The sequence below is a fragment of the Hemitrygon akajei genome, unplaced genomic scaffold (genome assembly GCF_048418815.1).
Source record: "Hemitrygon akajei unplaced genomic scaffold, sHemAka1.3 Scf000043, whole genome shotgun sequence".
NCBI lineage: Eukaryota > Metazoa > Chordata > Chondrichthyes > Myliobatiformes > Dasyatidae > Hemitrygon > Hemitrygon akajei.
Genome location: NW_027331929.1, coordinates 1,759,821 through 1,780,742, shown reverse-complemented (window position 1 = coordinate 1,780,742; position 20,922 = coordinate 1,759,821). Strand labels below are relative to the sequence as shown.

Sequence of the window (20,922 nt, the reverse complement as noted above, 5' to 3'; positions counted from 1 at the left end):
TCTATCTCTGTTCCCACATACACTTATTATCTCTGAGACAGACACACTGTTGGAGTCTACAGGAACGCTGAAAAACTGGTGATTGGTGAGAGGGAGAGAGGGAGTGAAGAGGGAGATTCAGTCTGTGTCTGACCCCGGGAGTGTGAAATTGGACGGAGTGGAAGCAACTTTACTCTGTTTTCTAGCGCAGTTAGTATGTGCTGGGACTCTATTTTGGGATCCTGACTCTGTGTCTGATCCCGGGAAGGTGTTTTGGGAGAGTGTGTTAGGAACTCCTCTGTATGTCTGACAACAGGATAATTTGATCGGGAGTGCATAAGGAGCTTCACTCTTTCTCTACACGCCGGACCCGGACGGTTCGGAGGGATCTTCACTTTACAACTGACGCGCAGTAAGTGTGATGGACATATGTAAGACGAAGCCCATTCTGTGTCTGTCTACCCGCGGATCTAATTGACGCTGAGGGGTCAGCTTCACTGTTTACTGTTGCAATTTCTCAGAGCAGACGATGGGGCAAAGCAACATTGTTCTACCTCTGCTCCAAAGCGTCTTGAAGTAAGTTCAAATGAGGAATTGAGATGTGTGATATATTCACACCAGAGTAACACTCCCTCCTCTCCATCCCATTTCATACTTCGGGGATCTGACACACTGAGAAACTCCCTCCATAACGTTCTGTAACATTCTCCTGGGGTCAGTCACAGTCTGAATTTCCCTCCACACCGTCCCATCACACACTCCACGAGTCAGACCCAGAATCAAGGTCCTTCCACAACGTCCCATCACACACTCCCGGGGTCAGACTCAGGGTGAATCTCCCTCCGCACCGTCCCATCACACACTCCCGGTCAGACACAGAGTGAATCTTCCTCCACACCCTCCCGTCACACTCTCCCGGTGTCAGACACAGAGTGAATCTCCCTCCACGCCGTCCGATCACAAACTCCCGGGGTCAGACACAAAGGTAATCTCCATCCACACCGTCCCATCACACACTCTACGGGTCAGACACAGAATCAAGGTCCTTCCACAACGTCCCATCACACACTCCCGGGGTCAGACACAGGGTGAATCTCCCTCCATACCGTCCCATCACATACTACCGAGGTCAGGCACAAAGGGAATCGCCCTCCACACCGTACCGTCACACACTCCTGCAGTCAGACACATGGTGAGTCGCCCTGCACACCGTCTCATTGCACAATCCAGGTGGCAGAAACAGAGTGAATGACTCTCCACTCTCCCCCCTCCCCCCCATCACACACTCCCGGGGTTAGACACGTGGTCAACTCCTTGCACAACGTTGGAGTTACTGCTGCTCACTTCCACCGGATATCGATTTCTCGCTTCTCAGCTTCAATACGTCTCTGTGTGTACAGGCCGGTCGTTTGGTTTAACAACATTTCCTCAGAGTGACTGGAAACTCACCACCCCTCCACAGCCCTCTTTCCACTCCCCCACCCTCCTCTGTTCTATCTGTGTTCTCACACACACTTATTATCCCTGAGACAGACACACTGTTGGAGACTACAGGAACGCTGAAAAACTGGTGATTGGTGAGAGGGAGAGAGGGAGTGAAGAGGGAGATTGGCTCTGTGTCTGACCCCGGGAGAGTGAAATTGGACGGTGTGAAAGCAACTTTACTCTGTGTCTAAAGCTGTTTGTATGTGCTGGAACTGTGCTTTGAGATTTTGACTCAAATTCTGATCAAGGGAATGTGATTTGGGAGAGTGTTTCAGGAATTTCTCGTTATGTCTGTCAATAGGACTATTTGATGGGAGGGTGCAGAGGGAGCTTCACTCTATTTCTAAACCGCAAAGACTATGTGATCGGGTGGTTCGGAGCAATCATCTCTTTACAACTGACGCCGGGAATGTGTGATGGCCGGTTGTGAAAGGATCCCCATTCTATGTCTGACTGCCGGCGGATGTAATGGACGCTGTAGAGAGAGTCCTATTTTCCAGAAAAGCAGATGGGACGAGGCAGCAATGTTCTAACTCTCTTTCAAAGCGTCTTGAAATACATTCAAAAAAGGAAGAGGTATGTGTCAGCTAGACAGAACTTACGTACATATCAGACTGAAACTCCCTCCACTACATCCTATTTCATACTTCGGGTGTTAGACACACAGAGCAGCTCCCTCCACACCGTCCCATCACACAATCCCGGGATCAGTCACTTGCCGAAACTCCCTCCACACCGTTCAGTCACACGCTCCCGGGGTCAGACCCAGAGTGAAGCTCCCTCCACACCGCCCCATCACACACTCCCGAGGTCAGATACAGAGTGAATCCCCTTCCACACCGTCCCATCACACAATCCCGCGATCAGACATATGGCAAAACGCCCTTCACACAGGCCCATCACACACTCAGACATAGAGTGAAGCTCCCTGCAAACCGTCCCATCACAAACTGCCTTGTGTCAGACACATGGTGAAGCCCATCACACACTCCCAATGTTAGACGCATATTGATGCTCTCTCCACACCGTCCCAGCACACACTCCTGGGGTCAGTCACATGGTGAATCTCCCTCCACACCGTCCCATCAGACAAGCCCGGTGTCAGACACAGAGCCAATCTCCATCCACCGGGCTGAGACACAGAGGGACTCTCCCTCCACACAGTCCTATCACGCTGTACGGCGGGTGACACATGGTTAAACTCCAACCGCACCGACGAATCAGACAGTCCCGTGGTTAGACTCCGAGTGAAGTTCCCTCCACACCGTCCGATCACACACCGCCGTGGTCAGACACAGAGTGAATCTTCCTCCAAAGCTTCCCATTACACACTCCCGTGGTCACACAAACATTGTACATCTCTCCTTACTGTCTTATCAAATATTCCCGGTGTCAGAGACACAGTGAATCGCCCTCCACGCCGTCCCATTATACACTATCGGTTTCAGACAGCGAGTTTAACTGCCTCCATTTGCCTCATGGGAAACAGTAAAAAAAACACAGAGAGGACAGAGAACATTTTTAAGTGGGAATGTCAGATTATGAGGCTTTAAATCTAGAACGTGCGTGTGTGCCTTGTGATGATGTTTCTGCTGGGAAATGTCCTATGGACATTTGTTCGATGTTTAGGGTTCTTTTGCGGGATATTAGGGTTAACTTTGTTCCAGTGAGAAAGATAATGTATGGTAGGGTGAAGGCACGATGGTGGCAAGTGCGGTGGAGAATCTAGTCAGGTGGAAGTAGGCAGCATGCATGAGATTTAGGAAGCAGGGATCAGATGGGTCTATTGAGGAATATTGGGTAGCAGGAAAGGAGCTTAGGAAGGAACCGAGTAGAGCACGAAGGGGGCATGAGATGGAGTTGGCGAGGAGGGTAAAGCAAAACACCACACAATTCTTGAATTATGTGAAGAACAAAAAGATGAGAGGTGTGAAGATAGGTCCGATTGGAGACAAACGTGGGAAAATGTGCCTGGAGGCTGTGGAATAGAGCGAGGTCATCAATAATTACTTGTCTACGGTATTCACTAATGTGAGGGAACTTTTCCGCTAAGGACAATATGAGTGAGGTTGATGTTCTGGAGCACGTTGACATTAAGGGAGAGTAGGCGCTGGTGTTGTTAAAATAATTTAGGGTGGATAATTCCCCAGGGCCTGAAGGAACAGTCCCCAAGCTGCTGCATGTCACGATGGAAAACATTCGTGAGCCTCTGACTACGATCTTTATGTCCTCGTTGTCCACTGGAATGGTACAGCTGGATTGCAGGGAGGCGCATATTGTCCCCTTCTTCAAATAGGTTAGTAGGGATAGTCCGGGTAATTAAAGACCAGTGACCTTACGTCTGCGGTGGGAAAGCTTTTGGAAAAGATTCTTACAGATAGGATCTATGGGCATTTAGAGAATCAGGGTCTGATCAGGGACAGTCAGCATAGCTTTGCTAAGGGCAGGTCGTGGCTCAGAATAGACAATAGACAATAGACAATAGGTGCAGAAGTAGACCATTCGGCCCTTCGAGCCTGCACCGCCATTTTGAGATCATGGCTGATCAATTACTATGAATACCCGGTTCCTGCCTTGTCCCCATATCCCTTGATTCCCCTATCCATAAGATACCTCTCTAGCTGCTTCTTGAAAGCATACAGAAAATTGGCCTCCACTGCCTTCCGAGGCAGTGCATTCCAGACCCCCCCCCCCCAACTCTCTGGGAGAAGAAGTTTTTCCTTAACTCTGTCCTAAATGACCTACCCCTTATTCTCAGACCATGCCCTCTGGTACTGGATTCTCCCAGCATCTGGAACATATTTCCTGCCTCGAGCTTGTCCATTCCCTTAATAATCTTATATGTTGCAATCAGATCCCCTCTCAATCTCCTTATTTCCAGCGTGTACAAGCACAGTCTCTCTAACCTCTCTGCATCAGACAGTCCTGTCATCCCAGGAATTAACCTCGTGAATCTACGCTGCATTCCTCTGCAGCCAGGATGTCCTTCATTAACGCTGGAGACCAAAGCTCATGTACAATACTCCAGGTGTGGTCTCAACAGGGCCCTGTACAAATGCAAGAGGATTTCCTTGCTCTTGTACTCAATTCCCTTTGTAATAAAGGCCAACATTCCATTAGCCTTCTTCTCTGCCTGCTGCACTTGCTCATTCACCTTCAGTGACTGATGAACAAAGACTCCTAGATCTATTTGTATTCTCCCTTACCTAACTTTACACCGTTCAAAGAAGGCTGATAAAGAGTTCTTTAAGGAGGTGACCAGGCATATAGGTGAGGGCAGCGCAGTGGATGTAAAATCTACATGAATTTTTGTAAGGTATTTTACAAGGTTCTACACGATAGGCTTATTCTGAAAGTCAGAAGGCATGTGGTCAAGGAAGGTTTGTCAAGGTAGATTCTGAATTGGCTTGGCTGCAGAAAGCAGTGTGTTGAGGATCATGTGTACATTCGGATTGGGAGGCTGTGACGAGTGGTGACCCGCAGGGATCGGTTCTGGGACCTCTACATTGTGTGATTTTATTAACGACCTAATGTTGGGGTAGAAGGGTTGGTTGGCAAATTTGCAGACGACAAAAAGGTTGGTGGTGTTGCGGCCAGTGTAGAAAAATCTCGAAGATTGCAGAGAGCCATTGATAGGATGCTGAATTGGGCTGAGAAGTGGCAAATAGAATTCAACCCGGAGAAGTGTGAGGTGGTACACTTTGGAAGGACATACTCCAAGGCGGGGTACATGTCCACAGATCCCTGAAAGTTGCCTCACGGGTAGATAGTGTAGTTAAGGGAGCCAATGAATTGTTCGTTTTCATAAGCCGAGGGATAGAGTTTAAGAGTCGCGGCTTATTGATGCAGCTCTGTAAAACACAGGTTAGCCCACACTTGAAGTACTGTGCCCAGTTCTGCTCGCCTCATTATAGGAAGGATGTTGAATCAGTGGAAAGGGTGCAGAGGAGATTTACCAGGATGCTACCTGGTTTAGAGAGTATGCACTATGAGCACAGATTAAGGGAGCTAGGTCTTTACTCTTTGGACTGAAGTAGGATGAGAGGAGACATGTTAGAGGTGTACACGATATTAAGTGGAATCGATAGAGTGGACAGCCAGCGCCTCTTCCCCAGGACACCACTGCTCAAAACAGGAGGCCATGGCTTTATGGTCAGTGGAGCAACGTTCAAGGGGAAAATCAGAGGAAGGATTTTTACTCAGAGAGTGGTGGGTGCGTGGAATGCACAGCCTGAATCAGTGGTGGACAACTAGACAGGTTTATGGGGTATTTAATGTGGGGTTTTATATGGGAGCAGGGTATAAAGGTCGGCACAACATTGTAGGCCGAAGGGCCAGTACTGTGCTGTATCATTTTCTGTTATATGTTCTATACCGTCCAATCACACGCTCCCGGGATCAGTCACATGGTCAACTCCTTGCACAACGTTGGAGTTACTGCTGCTCACTTCCACCGGATATCGATTTCTCGCTTCTGAGCTTCTCTACGTCTCTGTGTGTACAGGCCGGTCGTGTGGTTTCATACCATTTCCTGCCAGTGACTGGAAACTCACCACCTGTCCACAGCCCTCTTTCCACTCCCCCACCCTCCTCTGTTTTATCTCTGGTCTCACATACACTTATTATCTCTGAGACAGACACACTGTTGGAGACTGCAGGAATTCTGAAAAACTGGTGATTGGTGGGAGGGAGAGAGGGAGTGAAGAGAGAGATTCACTCTGTGACTGACCCCGGGAGTGTGTGATGGGACGGTGTGGAGGGAGATACACTCTGTGTCTGACCCCGGGAATGTGTTTTGGGAGACTGTGTTGGAAACTTCTGTCTGTCTGCCAACAGGACTATTTGATGAAAGAGTGGAGAGGGAACTACACTTTCTCTCTAAACCGCCGATTCTGTGTGACTTTGCAACTGAAGCCGTGAAAGTGTGATGGGCCGGTAGGAACGATTCCCTTTTCTCTGTCTGCCTACCGGCGAATGTGTGCGGGGAGATTCACTGTTCATTGGTCCTATTTTCCAGAGCAGACGATTGGGGGCAGCAGCATTGTTTTAACTCTGTTTGACAGCGTTTTGAATTAAATTCAAAAGAGGAAAAGATATGTGTGATAAATACACACCAGAATGATGCCCCCTCTATACTCTCCAATTACACATTCCCGGGGTCATACACAGGGTGTAACTCCCTCCATACTGTCCTATAACACTCTCCCGGTGTCAGGCACATGGTGGATCCCCCTCCCCACCGCCTAATCACAAAGTCCTGGTGTCAGACATAAGGTGAATCACTTTCCACACAGCCCCATTACACACTCCCGGGACTCGACAGAGAATATAGTCCCCGCACATTTTCAAATTACACTCTCCTGGGGTGAGACACAGAGTGAATCTCCCTCTACGCCGTTACATCACACACTCTCATGTTCAGACAGAGTTTAACTCCCTCCATTTGCCTCACTGAAAAGGATAGAATCAGAGGGTGGTACCGGAAGACTGGAGGGAGGAGAATGCTGTCCTCTTCTTCAAAAGGTTAGTAGGAATTGTCTGGATAATTATAAACCAGTGAGTCTGACGTCTGTGGTGGGAAAGTTGTTGGAAAGGATTCTTAGGGAAAGGATCTATGGGCATTTAGAGAATCATGCTCTGATCAGGGACAGTCAGCATGGCTTTGGGAAAGGCAGGTCGTGTCTAACCATCCTGATAGAGTTCTTTGAGGAGGTGACCAGGCATATAGATGAGGGTAGTGCAGTGGATCTATTTCTACACGTATGTTAGTAAGGAATTTGACAAGGTTCCAATATGTAGGCATATTCAGAGAGGCAGAAGGCATGGGAACCAGGGATGTTTGTCCAGGTGGATTCAGAATTGGGTTGCCTGAAGAAGGCAGACGGTCGTGGGGGAGGGAGTACATTCAGATTGGGCTGTGACTAGTGTTGTCCAACAAGGATCGGTTCTGGAACCCCTACTTTTCGTGGGGGTAGAAGGATTGGTTGTCAAGTTTGCAGATGACGCAAAGGTTGGTGGTGTTGTAGATAGTGCAGAGGATTGTCGAAGATTGCAGAGAGACATTGATAGGATGAAGAAGTGGGCTGAGAAGTGGCAGATGGAGTTCAACCCGGAGAAGTGTGAGGTGGTACTCTTTGGATGGACAAACTCCAAGGCAGAGTAGAAAGTAAATTACAGGATACTTGGTAGTGTGGAGGAGCAGAGGGATCTGGGAGTACATGTCCACAGATCCCTGAAAGTCGCCTCATAGTTTAGTCGCGGCTTATTGATGCAGCTCTGTAAAACACAGGTTAGCCGAGCTAGGGCTTACTATCTGGAGAGAAGGAGGATGAGAGGAGACATGAAAGAGATGTACAAGATATTAAGAGGAATAGACGGAGTGGACATCCAGCGCCTCTTCCCCAGGACACCACTGCACAATACAAGAGGAAATGGCTTTAATGTAAGGGGGGCAGAGTTCAAAGGAGAGATTAGCGGAATGGCTGTTACTTAGGGAGTGGTTGGTGCGTGGAATGCACTGCCTGATTCTGTGTTTGAGGCACATACACTAGTGAAAATTAAGAGACTACTACACAGGCATATGAGGGAATTTACGTTGAGGCTTTATATGGGTCGGCAAAACATTGTGGGCCGAAGGGCCAGAAATGTGCTGCATCGTTTTCTGTTCTATGTTCTGTACCGTCCCATCACACACTCCCGGGGTCAGACACGTGGTCAACTCCTTGCACAACGTTGGTGTTACTGCTGCACATTTCCACCGGATATCGATTTCTCGCTTCTGAGCTTCTCTACGTCTCTCTGTGCACAGGCCGGTCGTGTGGTTTCACACCAATTCCACCCAGTGACTGGAAACTCACCACCCCTCCACAGCCATCTTTCCACTCCCCCACCCTCCTCTGTTCCACTTCTGGTCTCTCAGACACACTTATTATCTCTGAGACAGACTCTGTGTTGGAGACTACAGGAACGCTGAAAAACTGGGAGTGAAGAGGGAGATACGATCTGTTTCTGAATCCGTTAATGTGTTATAGGACTGTGAGGCGGCATATTAGCTCTGTTTGTGACCCTGGGACTGTGCAATGGGACGGTATGGAAGGAGCTGCACTTATGTCTGATCCCGGGAGTGTTTGTTCGGCCGATGCCGAGGCGCTCTCTCTCTCTCTCTCTCTCTCTCTCTCTCTCTCTCTCTCTCTCTCTCTCTCTCTCTCTCTCTCTCTCTCTCTCTCACACACACACACACACATACGCACACACAGACACACACACACACAGTCACTCACACACACACATCCAGACACACACAGACACCCACACACTCACTCACACACACACATCCAGACACACACAGACACCCACACACCCACACACTCACACACACACACACACAACCGCTACAGCACATCGCCTCCCGCACTATCACCCCTTTATCCAATACCCTCACCCCCATTTCCTTTCACTTCCCCCTTCGCTTTCAGTGAAGGATGTGAGATAGAAAGGCAGAGGAGACAGAGGGAGTGGAGGAAAAAGCAGAGAGCTGGAGAGAGGGGCGAAATTGAATCTCTCCAACAATCCTCCCTCTCTATTTCTACCCCTCTCTCTACATTCCCTCCCAGTTTTTGCCCTCCCCTTCTTTCAGTGATACCCTTTTCTAACCCCTGTAATTCACGATTCTATTTTCCGTCAAACCATAACCTTCCCCTCGCTCTCCCTCCCTCTGTTTCTCTCCACTTGCACTACTCTTCTCCCCGCGCCACTCTAATCGCTACAGACTACCCCCTCTCACACCCTCAATCTCCCTCGTCCCCAGCGCTTCCTCTCTCTGCTGTCGGCTCCCCTCTTCTTCGGCTGCTCATCCGGTGTTTGCTGGTCTCGTTCTGATCCACTTGTCAACACAGGCTTCCTCTGACAACGGTTGCTTCCCCTCGCTGAGCTCAGAGACGCAGAGAGCCATCGACAGGATGGCCAAGAGCGAGACCTACATGAAAAAGCAGCTCGTAAAACCGGACTCACTGTCTCCATCGGGAGGTGAGTGGGGCAGAGATGGAGTGAGGGAGTTTCAGTCTCTTTCTAACCCGGGGAGTTTGTAATGGCGGGAGTAGAGGGAGCTTCACTCTGTGTCTGACTCCGGTAGTGTGTGATGGGACGGAGTGGAGGGAGCGTCACTCCTTTTCTGATCACAGGACTGTATAATATAAACCATATAACAACCATATAACAATTACAGCACGGAAGCAGGCCGCCCCGGCCCTTCCAGTCCGTGCCGAACGCTTACTCTCACCTAGTCCCACTGGCCCGCACGCAGCACATAAACCTCCATTTCTTTCATATCCATATGCCTATCCAATTTCACTTTAAATGACAATACCGTACCTGCCTCTAACACTTCTACTGGAAGCTCGTTCCATACAGCTACCACTGTCTGAGTAAATAAAATCCGCCTCCTATTATTCTTAAACTTTTGCCCCCTAACTCTCAAATCATGTCCTCTTGTTCGAATCTCCACTACTCTCAATGGAAAAAAGCCTATCCACGTCAACTCGATCTATCCCCCACATAACTTTATATACCTCTGTCAAGTTCCCCCCCCCCCTCAAACTTGTACGCTCCAAAGCGCAATCTGTCCCCCATTATGGTACAGAGTGAAGGAAGATTTAACTCTGTGTCTGACCCCGGCAGTGTGTGATGTGACGGTGTGGAGGGAGCTTCACTCTGTGTCTGACCACAGGAGTGTGTGATGGGACGGTGAGGAGGGAGATTCACTCTGTGTCTGACCCCGGATGTGTTTGATGGGACGGTTTAGAGGGAGCCTCACGCTGTTTCTGACTCTCACTGTTCTGTCCCCAGCTAAACCTGATGTATCGTATGTGGAACTTCATTTCAAATCCCTCTCTGTTCCCCGGGTCCGGACGAATGGAGGTCAGTTTCACTTTACTGGTTTGACTCTGATCAGCTGATGTGAATCTTCCTGTCGAGAAATCTCATCCCAATCGCAGTTAACCCTGATTGTTCCCTGTTAGACAATAGGTCAGGAGCAATGCGTGCGAGACTGGATGAGAGACGTGCTCTATGGGAGGGTGTCTGAGGAGGGAACGCTCTGGGAAGGGTCGGGGTGGAGGCAGAGCAACAGGCGGGTTGTATAGAGGGAGGGCTGAGAAAAGGAATGAGAGACGGGCTCTATGGGAGGGTCAGTGAGGAATGAGCGCTGTGGGAAGGGTCGGGGTGGAGGCAGAGCAACAGGCGGGGTTGTATAGAGGGAGGGCTGTAAAAATGGAATGAGAGACGGGCTCTATGGGAGTGTCGGTGAGGAAGGAGCGCTCTGGGAAGGGTCGGGGCGGAGGCAGAGCCACAGGCGGGGTGGTACAGTGGGAAGGCTGTGGAAAGGAATGAGAGACGGGCTCTATGGGAGGGTCGGTGAGGAAGGAGCGCTCTGGGAAGGGTCGGGGCGGAGGCAGAGCCACAGGCGGGGTAGTACAGTGGGAGGGCTGTGGAAAGGAATGAGGAGTTTCTCTGGGTGGGGTCGGTGCAGAAAATCCTATGAATTTTTTTGTGTGGTGGGCGTACCGTGAGAGGGGTTTAAACTGGGGGCACTGAGGGGAGCTGTGTGATGGGGCGGGTGCGGGAGCAGCTAGTGCTGTGGCATGGCCGGTGAGCAGGAGACACCTTGGGAAGAGTGGCGAGGAGGGAGGAGAGTGGCAAGGGTCAGTAAGAAACGATAACTTTATAAAATGTGTATAACACTGACCCCGTTCTAAACCAACTCTCTCAACACTCTTTCCCCTCTCTCTCCCCTGCCTCCCTCTTTCTTCCCCTATCTCTCACACACTGATCCTCTCCCATCCTCTTTTCTTCCTCCACTATTTCCTTTCCCTACCGCACCCTCTCACGCTTTCCCCCCTTTCCCAACACTTCTCTCTGTCTTTTGCACATCTCTGCCCTTCTACGACTCCTGCTCTCTCCGTTGACATTCCCCTCTATCTACTTACCTTTCCCCATTCTCCCCTTTCCCACACTCTCTGCTCCCTCTCTTTCACATTCCCCCGATTACCCCTCTCTCCCTCTCGCTTACTCCTCTCTCTCCTCTGCTGTCTCTTCTCTATTTCCCTAATTCTCTACCGCTGTCTCATTCTCTCCCTGACCGGCCTGTCCGACTTTCTCTCCCAGATGGTCCGATCTCCACCTACTCAGAGATGAACTTTCGAAGAGACGATCCCCTCATCGATGAGGAAGAGGGTGCTCACATCACCTCGGGACCCGGAGGGATGCCAACTACTATACAAACAGGTCAGTGTTCACAATAGTGACGCCATTCTGGAAGCGTCAGGTGTCATTTGCCCAGGTGTTTCAAATTTTAATTCATCTGCCTCGACCACTTCTCTGCGAGCTCGTTCCACCTCCTGTCTGTGATGTGTATAAATCATCTGGTTGAAACTGTAGATGGATGTGTTTGTGAGTTGCACATGATGTGAAGATGGGTACTCTTGTGGATCATGTTGAAAACTGCCAAATTGAAAAGTTCAATGCGACAGTAGATCAGTCACAGATCCGGCTGGAGAATGTCAGAGTTTAGCCCGTCATGTATCCGATTTGTGGAAAAAGAACAGAAAGTGGGCAGACAATAATACAACTGTGAAAAAATAATAAACTCTGAATCCAGACGGCCGATTCCCCGTGGATCCCCTGTATCATAATCTTCTGGATAAGCCTCCCCTGAGGGACCCAGTCAAGCTCCCAAATGAAGTTGACGGAGACAAGACCCACGACTCCAACTTCATCAATCGCATAGGAGAGAGTAAAACACCTCAGGAATCAGTCAGACACTTCTCAGCCTTTGCCGAGTCAAGGAATTTGGACTCTCAGCGATTACGGCTGAAAGTAACTGAGGATGTCAGTGACTTGGATTAAATGTCATGGCCCTGATGGAATGCAGCCTCGGGTTCTGAAGGAAATAGGCGGAGAGATTGCCGAGGCTTCAACAATGATCTTTCAGGAATCGACAGTGTATTTGGATTTTCAGAAGGCCTTTGACAATATACCGCACATGAGGCTGCTTAGGAAGATGAGAGCCCGTAAAATTACAGGGAAGTTTCAAGCTCGGGGGGAGCATTGGTTGATTGGTAGAAAAGAGAGAGTGGGAATGAAGGGATCCTATTTTGGCTGCCTGCCGGTTACAAGTGGAGTTCCACAGGGGTCGGTGTTGGGACCGCTGATTTCGACAATGTCTTTCAAAGACTTGTGCAGAATTTGCAAAGATAGGTGGAGGAGTGGGAAGTGTTGAGGAAACAGAGGGCGTACAGAGGGACGCAGATAGTTTAGGGGAATGGGCAAAGAAGAGGCAAATGAGACACAATTTTGGAAAGTGTATGGTCGTGCACTTTGGAAGATGAAATAAACAAGCAGACTATTATGAAGATGGTGAGACAATTCAAAATGAAGAGTTGCAAAAGCATTTGGGAGTAGTTTTGCAAGAGACCCTAAAGGTTAACCCCCAAGTTCAGTTGGTGGTGAAGAAAGCGAATGAAATGTTGACATTCAGGTAGAGAATATAAGAGCAGGGATGTGATGTTGAGGCACCAAAAGGCACCGTGAGACCACACTGAGAGTATTGTGTGCAGCTTTGGGCTTCTCATAAATACTGACATTGGAAAGGGTTCAGAGAAGATTCAGGAAAATACCTCCAGGAATGAGAGGGTCGCTGTATGAGGAACATCCGGCAGCTCTTGAGCTGTATTCCTTGGAGATCAGGAGAATGACGGGGCCTCTCATAGAAACTTACCGAATCTTCAAAGCCTGGAGAGATTAGATATGGAAATGTTATTTCCAATGGTAAGCGATTCTAGGGCAAGTGTCCACGACTTTCCGATTGAACGACGTCCTTTTAGAACTGAGATGCGGAGAAATTACTTTATTCAGAGGTTGTTAAATCGGTGAAATTTTTTGACACGAGCGGCTGTGAAAGCCAAATTATTTGGTGCATTTAACGCTGAGAGAGATAGGCTCTTGATTAGCCCGGGCATTAAAGGGTATCGGCAGTAGGCACGGGAGTGGGGATGACTGGAAGAATTACATTTGCCCATGATTGAATGGCGGGGCAGACTCGATGGCCCAAATGTCCTCCTTCTGCTATTGTATCTTATAGTCTCATGGTCTTGTGGTGTCTCCACAGCTGCTCATGGACAACAATCGAAAGTGAAGATCGGCAATAGACCGTACCGTCTGATCTGTCTACTCTGCCTAGTTACGTCCGCCCTCATCGTGACAGTGGCTGGTCTCTTGATCCACAGTGAGTGGAACGGTGTCCCGGTGGAGTCAGACCATAAGTAAAGGGAGAGGAATGAATTGTTATTGTAAAACACCACAGTGACACCGACACGCCCCTTACCGTAACACCGATTAAAATCCCATCACCACAACACTGACACACCCCGAACCGAGATAAAGACACGGCCTTTACCGGAACACAATCAAGACTCGTCCTGACACCGACACGCCATTCACTCTACCATGAACAACACTGTCGCGGTCACGACCTTCAACGAGACACAAGAACACTCCTGACCGCGACACTGGCACGAACATCGCCGTGACACACACATGTCAGTCACACTGACCGCAACGCTCCCCTCACTGTAACATAGATATGCCTCTGACGGTATTCCTGATAAACTGCTCAAGGCGACACCGAAACACACCTCACAGTGACAGCGACACGCCCTTCACCGTGACACTGAGGTACCGTACACCGTGACACCTTCAAGCTCCTCAATGTGATCCGCTCCGCCCCGCACCGTGACAAAGACTCAGAAGTCACTGTAATACCCCTTACCGAGACAGTATCACCCCTCAACATAACACCGATGTACCACTCATTGAGGCACTTACCCACACCTCACCCTGACACAGGCAAACCCATGAACTGATACCGACAGCTGAATCCACAATGACACCGGCATAGTACTCTCCGTGACACCGTCGGACAGCTCAGCGTGACACTCTCACACACACCATGGCCATGACATGTCACTCACCGTGAAACAGATATACCCCGCTCTGTGAGACCAGCACACCCCACACCATGACACAGATACTCCACCAACCGTGATCCCACCAACCCCTCACCATTACATTTCCCTCGCCTTGACATCGAGATACACTTCATTCCGATCCGGCACACCTCCCGCCGGGGCACAGAAACCTCTATCATAGTGAGACCGAAACGTCCCTCACAGAAACCGGACATGCCCCGCACGATACTGTCGTAGACCCCCATTGTAACAACAACAGAACCGTCACCGGGACATTGATAATTCCTCAGCGAGACACAGCGTGACACAGCTCAACGTGGCGCCGACGCCTCTCACTGTGCCACAAGAACATCCTTCACTGTTCCACGCTTCACCGTGACACTGACACAACACTCTCTGTGACCCGTTCGTTAGCGTGACACTGACTCACTTGTCACAGCAAACGCTAAACATCCTTCAATATGTTTCACAGTATCACAGATACGTAAGCCTAAAGTCAGCTCCGACCGAAAATTACCATGAGTTAAACTCCTCCCTTCAATCCAAGCTTTCCTCGCTCAACTCTAATCTGTCTTTTCTTAAAGGAATGCACAGCGATCTCCGTCACCAGTTCACTGAGATGGAAACGAAGTACGGATCTGTCAACGAAACCAAGGCTCAAATCTGTGAATTTTTGACCAGCAGAAAAGGTGAGGCATCACCTCCCTCTTTAACCCGCTCCCCATCACAGGGCAGGCATGGAGAGAGGAAGCGTCACTTTGTGCGTGGAATCTGGAGCGTGTAAAGAGATAGTATGGAGGATGATTCACTCTGTGTCTGACCACAGGAGTGTGTGATAGGACGGTGTGGAGGGATATTCACTCTGTGTCTGACCCTGGGAGTGTGTGATGGGACGGTGCGGAGGGAGATTCACTTTGTGTCTGACCCCTGGAGTGTATGATGGGACGGTGTGGAGGGAGCTTCACTCTGAGTCTGACCCCGGGAGTGTGAGATGGGACGGTGTGGAGGGAGATTCACTCTGTGTCTGACCCCGGGAGTGTGTGATGGGACGGTGTGGAGGGAGCTTCACTCTGTGTCTGACCCCGGGAGTGTGTGATGGGACGGTGAGGAGGGAGATTCACTCTGTGTCTGACACCGGGAGTGTGTGATGGGACGGTGTGGAGGGAGATTCACTCTCTGTCTGACCCCTTGAGTGTGTGATGGGACGGTGTGGAGGGAGATTCACTCTGTGTCTGACCCCGGGAGTGTGTGATGAGACGGTGTGGAGGGAGTAACACCCAGAATCTGACTCCGGAAGTGTGACAGGACGTTGTGCAAGAAGCCGCACTCCACATCTGACCGCTGGAATGAGTGATGAGGACATGGAGTTAGTGAATGGTGTCATGGGAAACGGAGAAAGAGCTTCACTCCATGTCTTTCTCCGGTTGTCAGGAATCGGTTGCTACTGAAAGAGCTACACTGTGTCTGATTCCTGGAGTATGCGAATGGACACTGTGACAGCTGCTGAACTCTGTGTCGCACTCTGGGAATGTGTGAAGGCACGTTGTGGAGGGAGCTTCACTCTGTGTCTGGCTGCAAGATCGTGTGATTTGACAGTAACCAGCGTGCGGTCTAAACCTGTGTGTGTGTGTGTGTGTGTGTGTGTGTGTGTGTGTGTGTGTGTGTGTGTGTGTGTGTGTGTGTGTGTGTGTGTGTGTGTGTGTGTGTGTGTGTGTGTGTGTGTGTGTGTGTGTGTGTGTGTGTGTTTGTGCGTGAGTGTGTGTGTGTGTGTGTGTGAGAGAGAGAGAGAGAGAGGGAGAAAGAGATTCACTCTGTGTCTGACCCCGGGAGAGTGCAGAGTGTGGGGGAAACTTCACTCTGCACGCTGGTTCCGACCCAGAGGCTGTGTGACAAGGAACAGTCGAGTGGACTCCAGTCCACTTCAGGGGTCTCTGATGGGACGGTGTGGAGGGAGCGGAGCTCTGTTTCTGACACACTGAGTGTGTGATGGGATAATGTGTCGCGAGGATCAATCTGTGTCCTGCTCCGTGAGTGTATCAGGGGAGTGTACAGATAGCCTCAATCTGTGCCTGATTGGAGAGTCTATGATGGATGATGTGGTGGGAACTTCACTCTGTGCCTGAACTTGAGAATCTGTGATGGGCCGTTGTGCAGGAAACTTCATTCTGTGTCCTTCTCCAGGTGTGTGCGATAGGAAAGTGTGGAATGAGATTCACTCTGTACCTTGAATCCGTGAGTGTGTGACGGATGGTTTGGAGGGAAGGTCACTGTGCCTGATCCTTGGTAATGTGCGATTGGACGGTGTGGGGAGAGATTCACTTTGTTCCTTTCTCCTAATTTCCAGAGCAAACCTGTTCCAAGGACTTTGTCACAAATATTGACCGGCGTTATTACGTATCCAAATTTGCAACATCTTTCCGCAAAGCGATGCAAGAATGTTCAAAGCGTGAATCAATTCTTCTCGAAATCAGTTCGAGGGATGAAGCGGTATGTGCCACAGCACGGGAAGATCCCACAGTAACACAGGAATCATCACACACCCTCCGACACACAGTGAATCTCCCTTCACACCATCCCATCACACACTCCCGGGGTCAGACACAGAGTGAATCTCCCTCCACACCGTCCCATCACACTCTCCAGGGTCAGACAGAGAGTGAATCTCCCTCCACACCGTCCCATCACACACTCCCGGGGTCAGAGACAGAGTGAATCTCACTCCACACCGTCCCATCACACACTCCCGGGGTCAGACACAGAGAGAATATCCCTCCACACCGTCGCATCACACACTCCCGCGGTGGGACACAGAGTGAATCTCCCTTCACACCGTCCCATCACACACTCCCGGGCTCAGACACAGAGTGAATATCCCTCCACACCGTCCCATCACACACTCCCGCGTTCAGACACAGAGTGAATCTCCATCCACACCGTCCCATCACACACTCCCGGGGTCAGACACAGAGTGAATATCCCTCCAGAGCGTCGCATCACACACTTCTGGGGTCAGACACAGAGTGAATCTCCCTTCACACCGTCCCAACACACACTCCCGGGATCAGAGACAGAGTGAATATCTCTCCACACCGTCCGATCACACACTCCCGCTGTCAGACACAGAGTGAATCTTCCTTCACACCGTCCCATCACACACAAACGGGGTCAGACACAGAGTGAATCTCCCTCCACACCATCTCATCACACGCTCCCGGTGTCAGACACAGTGTGAATCCCCCTCCACACCATCTCATCACACACTCCCGGGTTCAGACACAGAGTAAAGCTACCTCCACACCTCCCTATCACACACTCCCGGGGTCAGACACAGAGTGAATCTCCATCCACACCGTCCCATCACACACTCCCGGGGTCAGACACAGAGTGAATATCCCTCCACACCGTCCCATCACACACTCCTGTGGTCAGACACAGAGTGAATATCCCTCCACACCGTCCCATCACACACTCCCGGGGTCAGACACAGAGTGAATCGCACTCCACACCTCCCCATCACACACTCCCGCGGTCAGACACAGAGTGAAGCTACCTCCACACCGTCCTATCACACACTCTCGTAAACATTTTTCGATTCTCGGCATTAATCAAAGTAATTTAATTTTACAGAATTTTGTTATCTGCTCTCTTATCCGCCGAAACGTTACTTACTGGATTAGACAATGCGAGACCGGGTGAGATTTGGACTGATCTGTGGAGTGGGATTTGGGGAATGACACTGGCTTAAGGGGAGAAAATGGGATTTGTTTACGGACTGAAGTAGTTTTGTGAGAAGGGGGTGGGGTACTGGAGTTTGTTGTCGGGAGAGGATGATACAAGGTGAATATTTTAGGGAGCGATACGTGTCTGTCGCGGGACAGGACAGTGAAATATTTTGACGATAGTCAGTGGGCTCCGGGGTTTATTTTGGTGACTGAAGCAGGGCCGTGGGGATTGGGAGATGCAGTGGAATTAGTTTGGAGTCTGACACAGATCTGTTGGGAGCAGAAGGCAGAGTCGTATTGGTTTGGCGACAGGCCTTACTCTGTGATAGAGAGTTATGCAGCAGGATCAGTTTGGGGTCTGACACTGATCTGGGGGGAGAGAGTGGGACAACTGGATTAGTTTGGAGACCGACAAGCCGATGTAGGTGAAGAGTCGGTCAGGGTGTCCAGATTGCCGACTGAAGCAGGGCTGAGGGAACGGTGAGAGGCAATCGGATTAACCTGCAGACGGGCATAAACTGTCGGGAGGGATAGGAGCCGTGTGATGGATTTGGGTGACCGACAGAGGGTTGGAGGATCTGATTGTGCCGATGGGATTAATTCCGGAACGGCGTATGCCTGCGGGGTGCAGGGTGTTTCGGATATTTGGATTTGTTTGGTGACTGAAATAGATCTGACGGGATCAATGGGTGTGTTCGATTCGCTTTGGGACTGCCACAGGACTGTGGAGACCGCGGGACGATGGGCCGGAGGCTGTGGGGGAGGTGGTTTGTTGGATTAATTTGGTGACTGACACAGAGCAGTAGGGAGTCATTGGGACACTGGAATTATTTTGGGAACGACACAGGGCTGTGGTGATTGCCCGGATTTAATGGGATTAGTTTGGCGACGGGCTCGTGTTCCGCCGGATCTGTTTCGTCTCTGTTCACATTTTTTAACCATTTATTGATAGGGATGATGCCACTGGTCTACTGTACAATGTGTCCTCCGGAAGGGCCTCCTGCAGTGCATGCACATCGAGTGGAGGGAGTGGCAATTGCCTTAATGATAATCACCGTTTCATCTGCGAGTATTCTGCCCCCTGCTGGCCGGATATTCCTGAAAAGATCCAGCTTCTCTGTCAACAGCCCGGAGAGCCGACTTGAATCAAATGATTACCCTGTCTTTCCCTTCCTTATCTCTCCTCCACTCTCACTCAGCCCATCCACTCAAAATCCTCCCTGCAGTCTCTGACCCTACCTGTTACTCTATTCTCCTGTTTTTGCAACCCATTTCTCCCCACCACACATGGAAAACCCCGATCTCCATCTATCCCCTTCTTTCTAGCCACCCCTCCCCCATCCCGCTCTTCCTCACTCCTTCTAACGTTCTGTCTACCCCCTTTCCTCATCCTACTTCCTCGATCTTTCTCCGCTCGCTATTTCACCACTCCCTCTTCCAACCTCTTTATATTGCCCTCCTTTTCCCCCCTTTCTACTGCACTCTCCTTCTCCACTCCGTTCCCTCTAACACCTGCGTCCCTCTGATCTCGCTCTTTCTATCTCCTCTCCACCCACTCTCACCTAAATCCTGTCCCGTCTGGGTCTCGATACCCCAGCTCTGTGTGAAAGTCTGTGCGCATACCGTCTGTCTGTGCCCCTCTTGAGTTTATGCAACTCTGTAAGGTTACAGCTACGCTCCAGGGAATGAAGACCCCGTCCTCTCTCCATCTCCGTTACACGAGTCCCAGCAATATTCCTGTAAATCTCCCTGTACATTCTTTCCGGCTCACTGGCATTTTACCCAGAGCAGGGCGACCAAAACTGTGCGGGCTCACTGACGTCCTACACCACGGCAACGTGACCTCCCGACACCTGTACTCAGTGCCCAGACCAGTGAAGACCAGCGGGCCAAGTGTCCTGTCCACTCGCATCGGGTGTTTCCTACTGGGATCTCCATTTGATTTATTGTCTAAGACTTACATGGCCTAGAATTTCTCTTTTTGCCCCATCAGTGCGGCGCAAGAATGTAAAATTAATGTAAACTACAAATATTAATAAATAACGCAAAAATGTGGAGTTAGTTCTCGTACGTTGAAAGATGTGATGGCGCAGTGGAAGTAGATGTCCCATTGCCTCTCTGTGTTTTGGAATTTCTCCCCGTTTAGGTAATAGCCCGCACATTTATTTCTACAACCAATGTGCACGACCATGCATTTTCCAATATTGTGTTTCATTTGCCAATTTGTTGAACATTCTACTGATCTGTCTGTCCTTCTGCATGCTGCCTTTCTACTGGTTGGTAAGCTGATGGAGAAGATCAACAAAAATGAACCATTTCACGCTTATCCGGGTTGAACATCTGCCACTTTCTTGCTCAGTTTTGCATCCTACCAGTGTCCAGCTGTTACCTCTGACAGCCCCCCATGCAACACCTTCAACCTTTGTGTTATCAGCAAACGTGCAAACCCATCCCTCCACTCCCTCATCCAGGTCATTTATAAAAGTCACGAAGAATAAGGGCCCCAGAAGAGATCCCCGAGACACTCCACTGGTGACCGACCTCCATGCAGAATATGACCCGTCTGAAAGCACGCTTTACCTTCTGTGGGCAATGTCCTCTTTGTTCCTATGCCGCCTTACGTTTTCAGTTAGCCTTTCACGGGTTACCTTATCAAATGCCTTGCTGAAATCCATATATATTACATCTACTTCTCTTCCTTCATCAATGTGTTT

At 50.0% G+C, this 20,922-nt stretch overlaps 1 protein-coding gene across 1 annotated transcript; it reads left to right on the top strand.

Moving 5' to 3' along the window:
* The first annotated feature begins 1,987 nt into the window (after nt 1–1,987).
* LOC140720503 (uncharacterized) lies at nt 1,988–20,128 on the top strand. The gene is made up of 9 exons (XM_073035351.1): nt 1,988–2,040; nt 9,360–9,489; nt 10,309–10,380; nt 11,626–11,745; nt 13,628–13,744; nt 15,071–15,175; nt 16,831–16,973; nt 18,114–18,178; nt 19,161–20,128. Exons 2-9 carry the CDS (start codon nt 9,423–9,425, stop codon nt 19,351–19,353), a joined length of 882 nt encoding a protein of 293 aa, XP_072891452.1. The 5' UTR covers nt 1,988–2,040; nt 9,360–9,422; the 3' UTR covers nt 19,354–20,128.
* Nucleotides 20,129–20,922: the final 794 nt, after the last annotated feature.

Excerpts from the sequence above, each read along its gene's own strand:
- LOC140720503 (XM_073035351.1), top strand. The coding sequence starts at position 9,423 with ATGGCCAAGAGCGAGACCTACATGAAAAAGCAGCTCGTAAAACCGGAC. Across the intron at positions 9,490-10,308 it reads CTCACTGTCTCCATCGGGAG|CTAAACCTGATGTATCGTAT; the intron begins GTGAGTGGGGCA and ends TTCTGTCCCCAG. Across the intron at positions 13,745-15,070 it reads GGCTGGTCTCTTGATCCACA|GAATGCACAGCGATCTCCGT; the intron begins GTGAGTGGAACG and ends CTTTTCTTAAAG.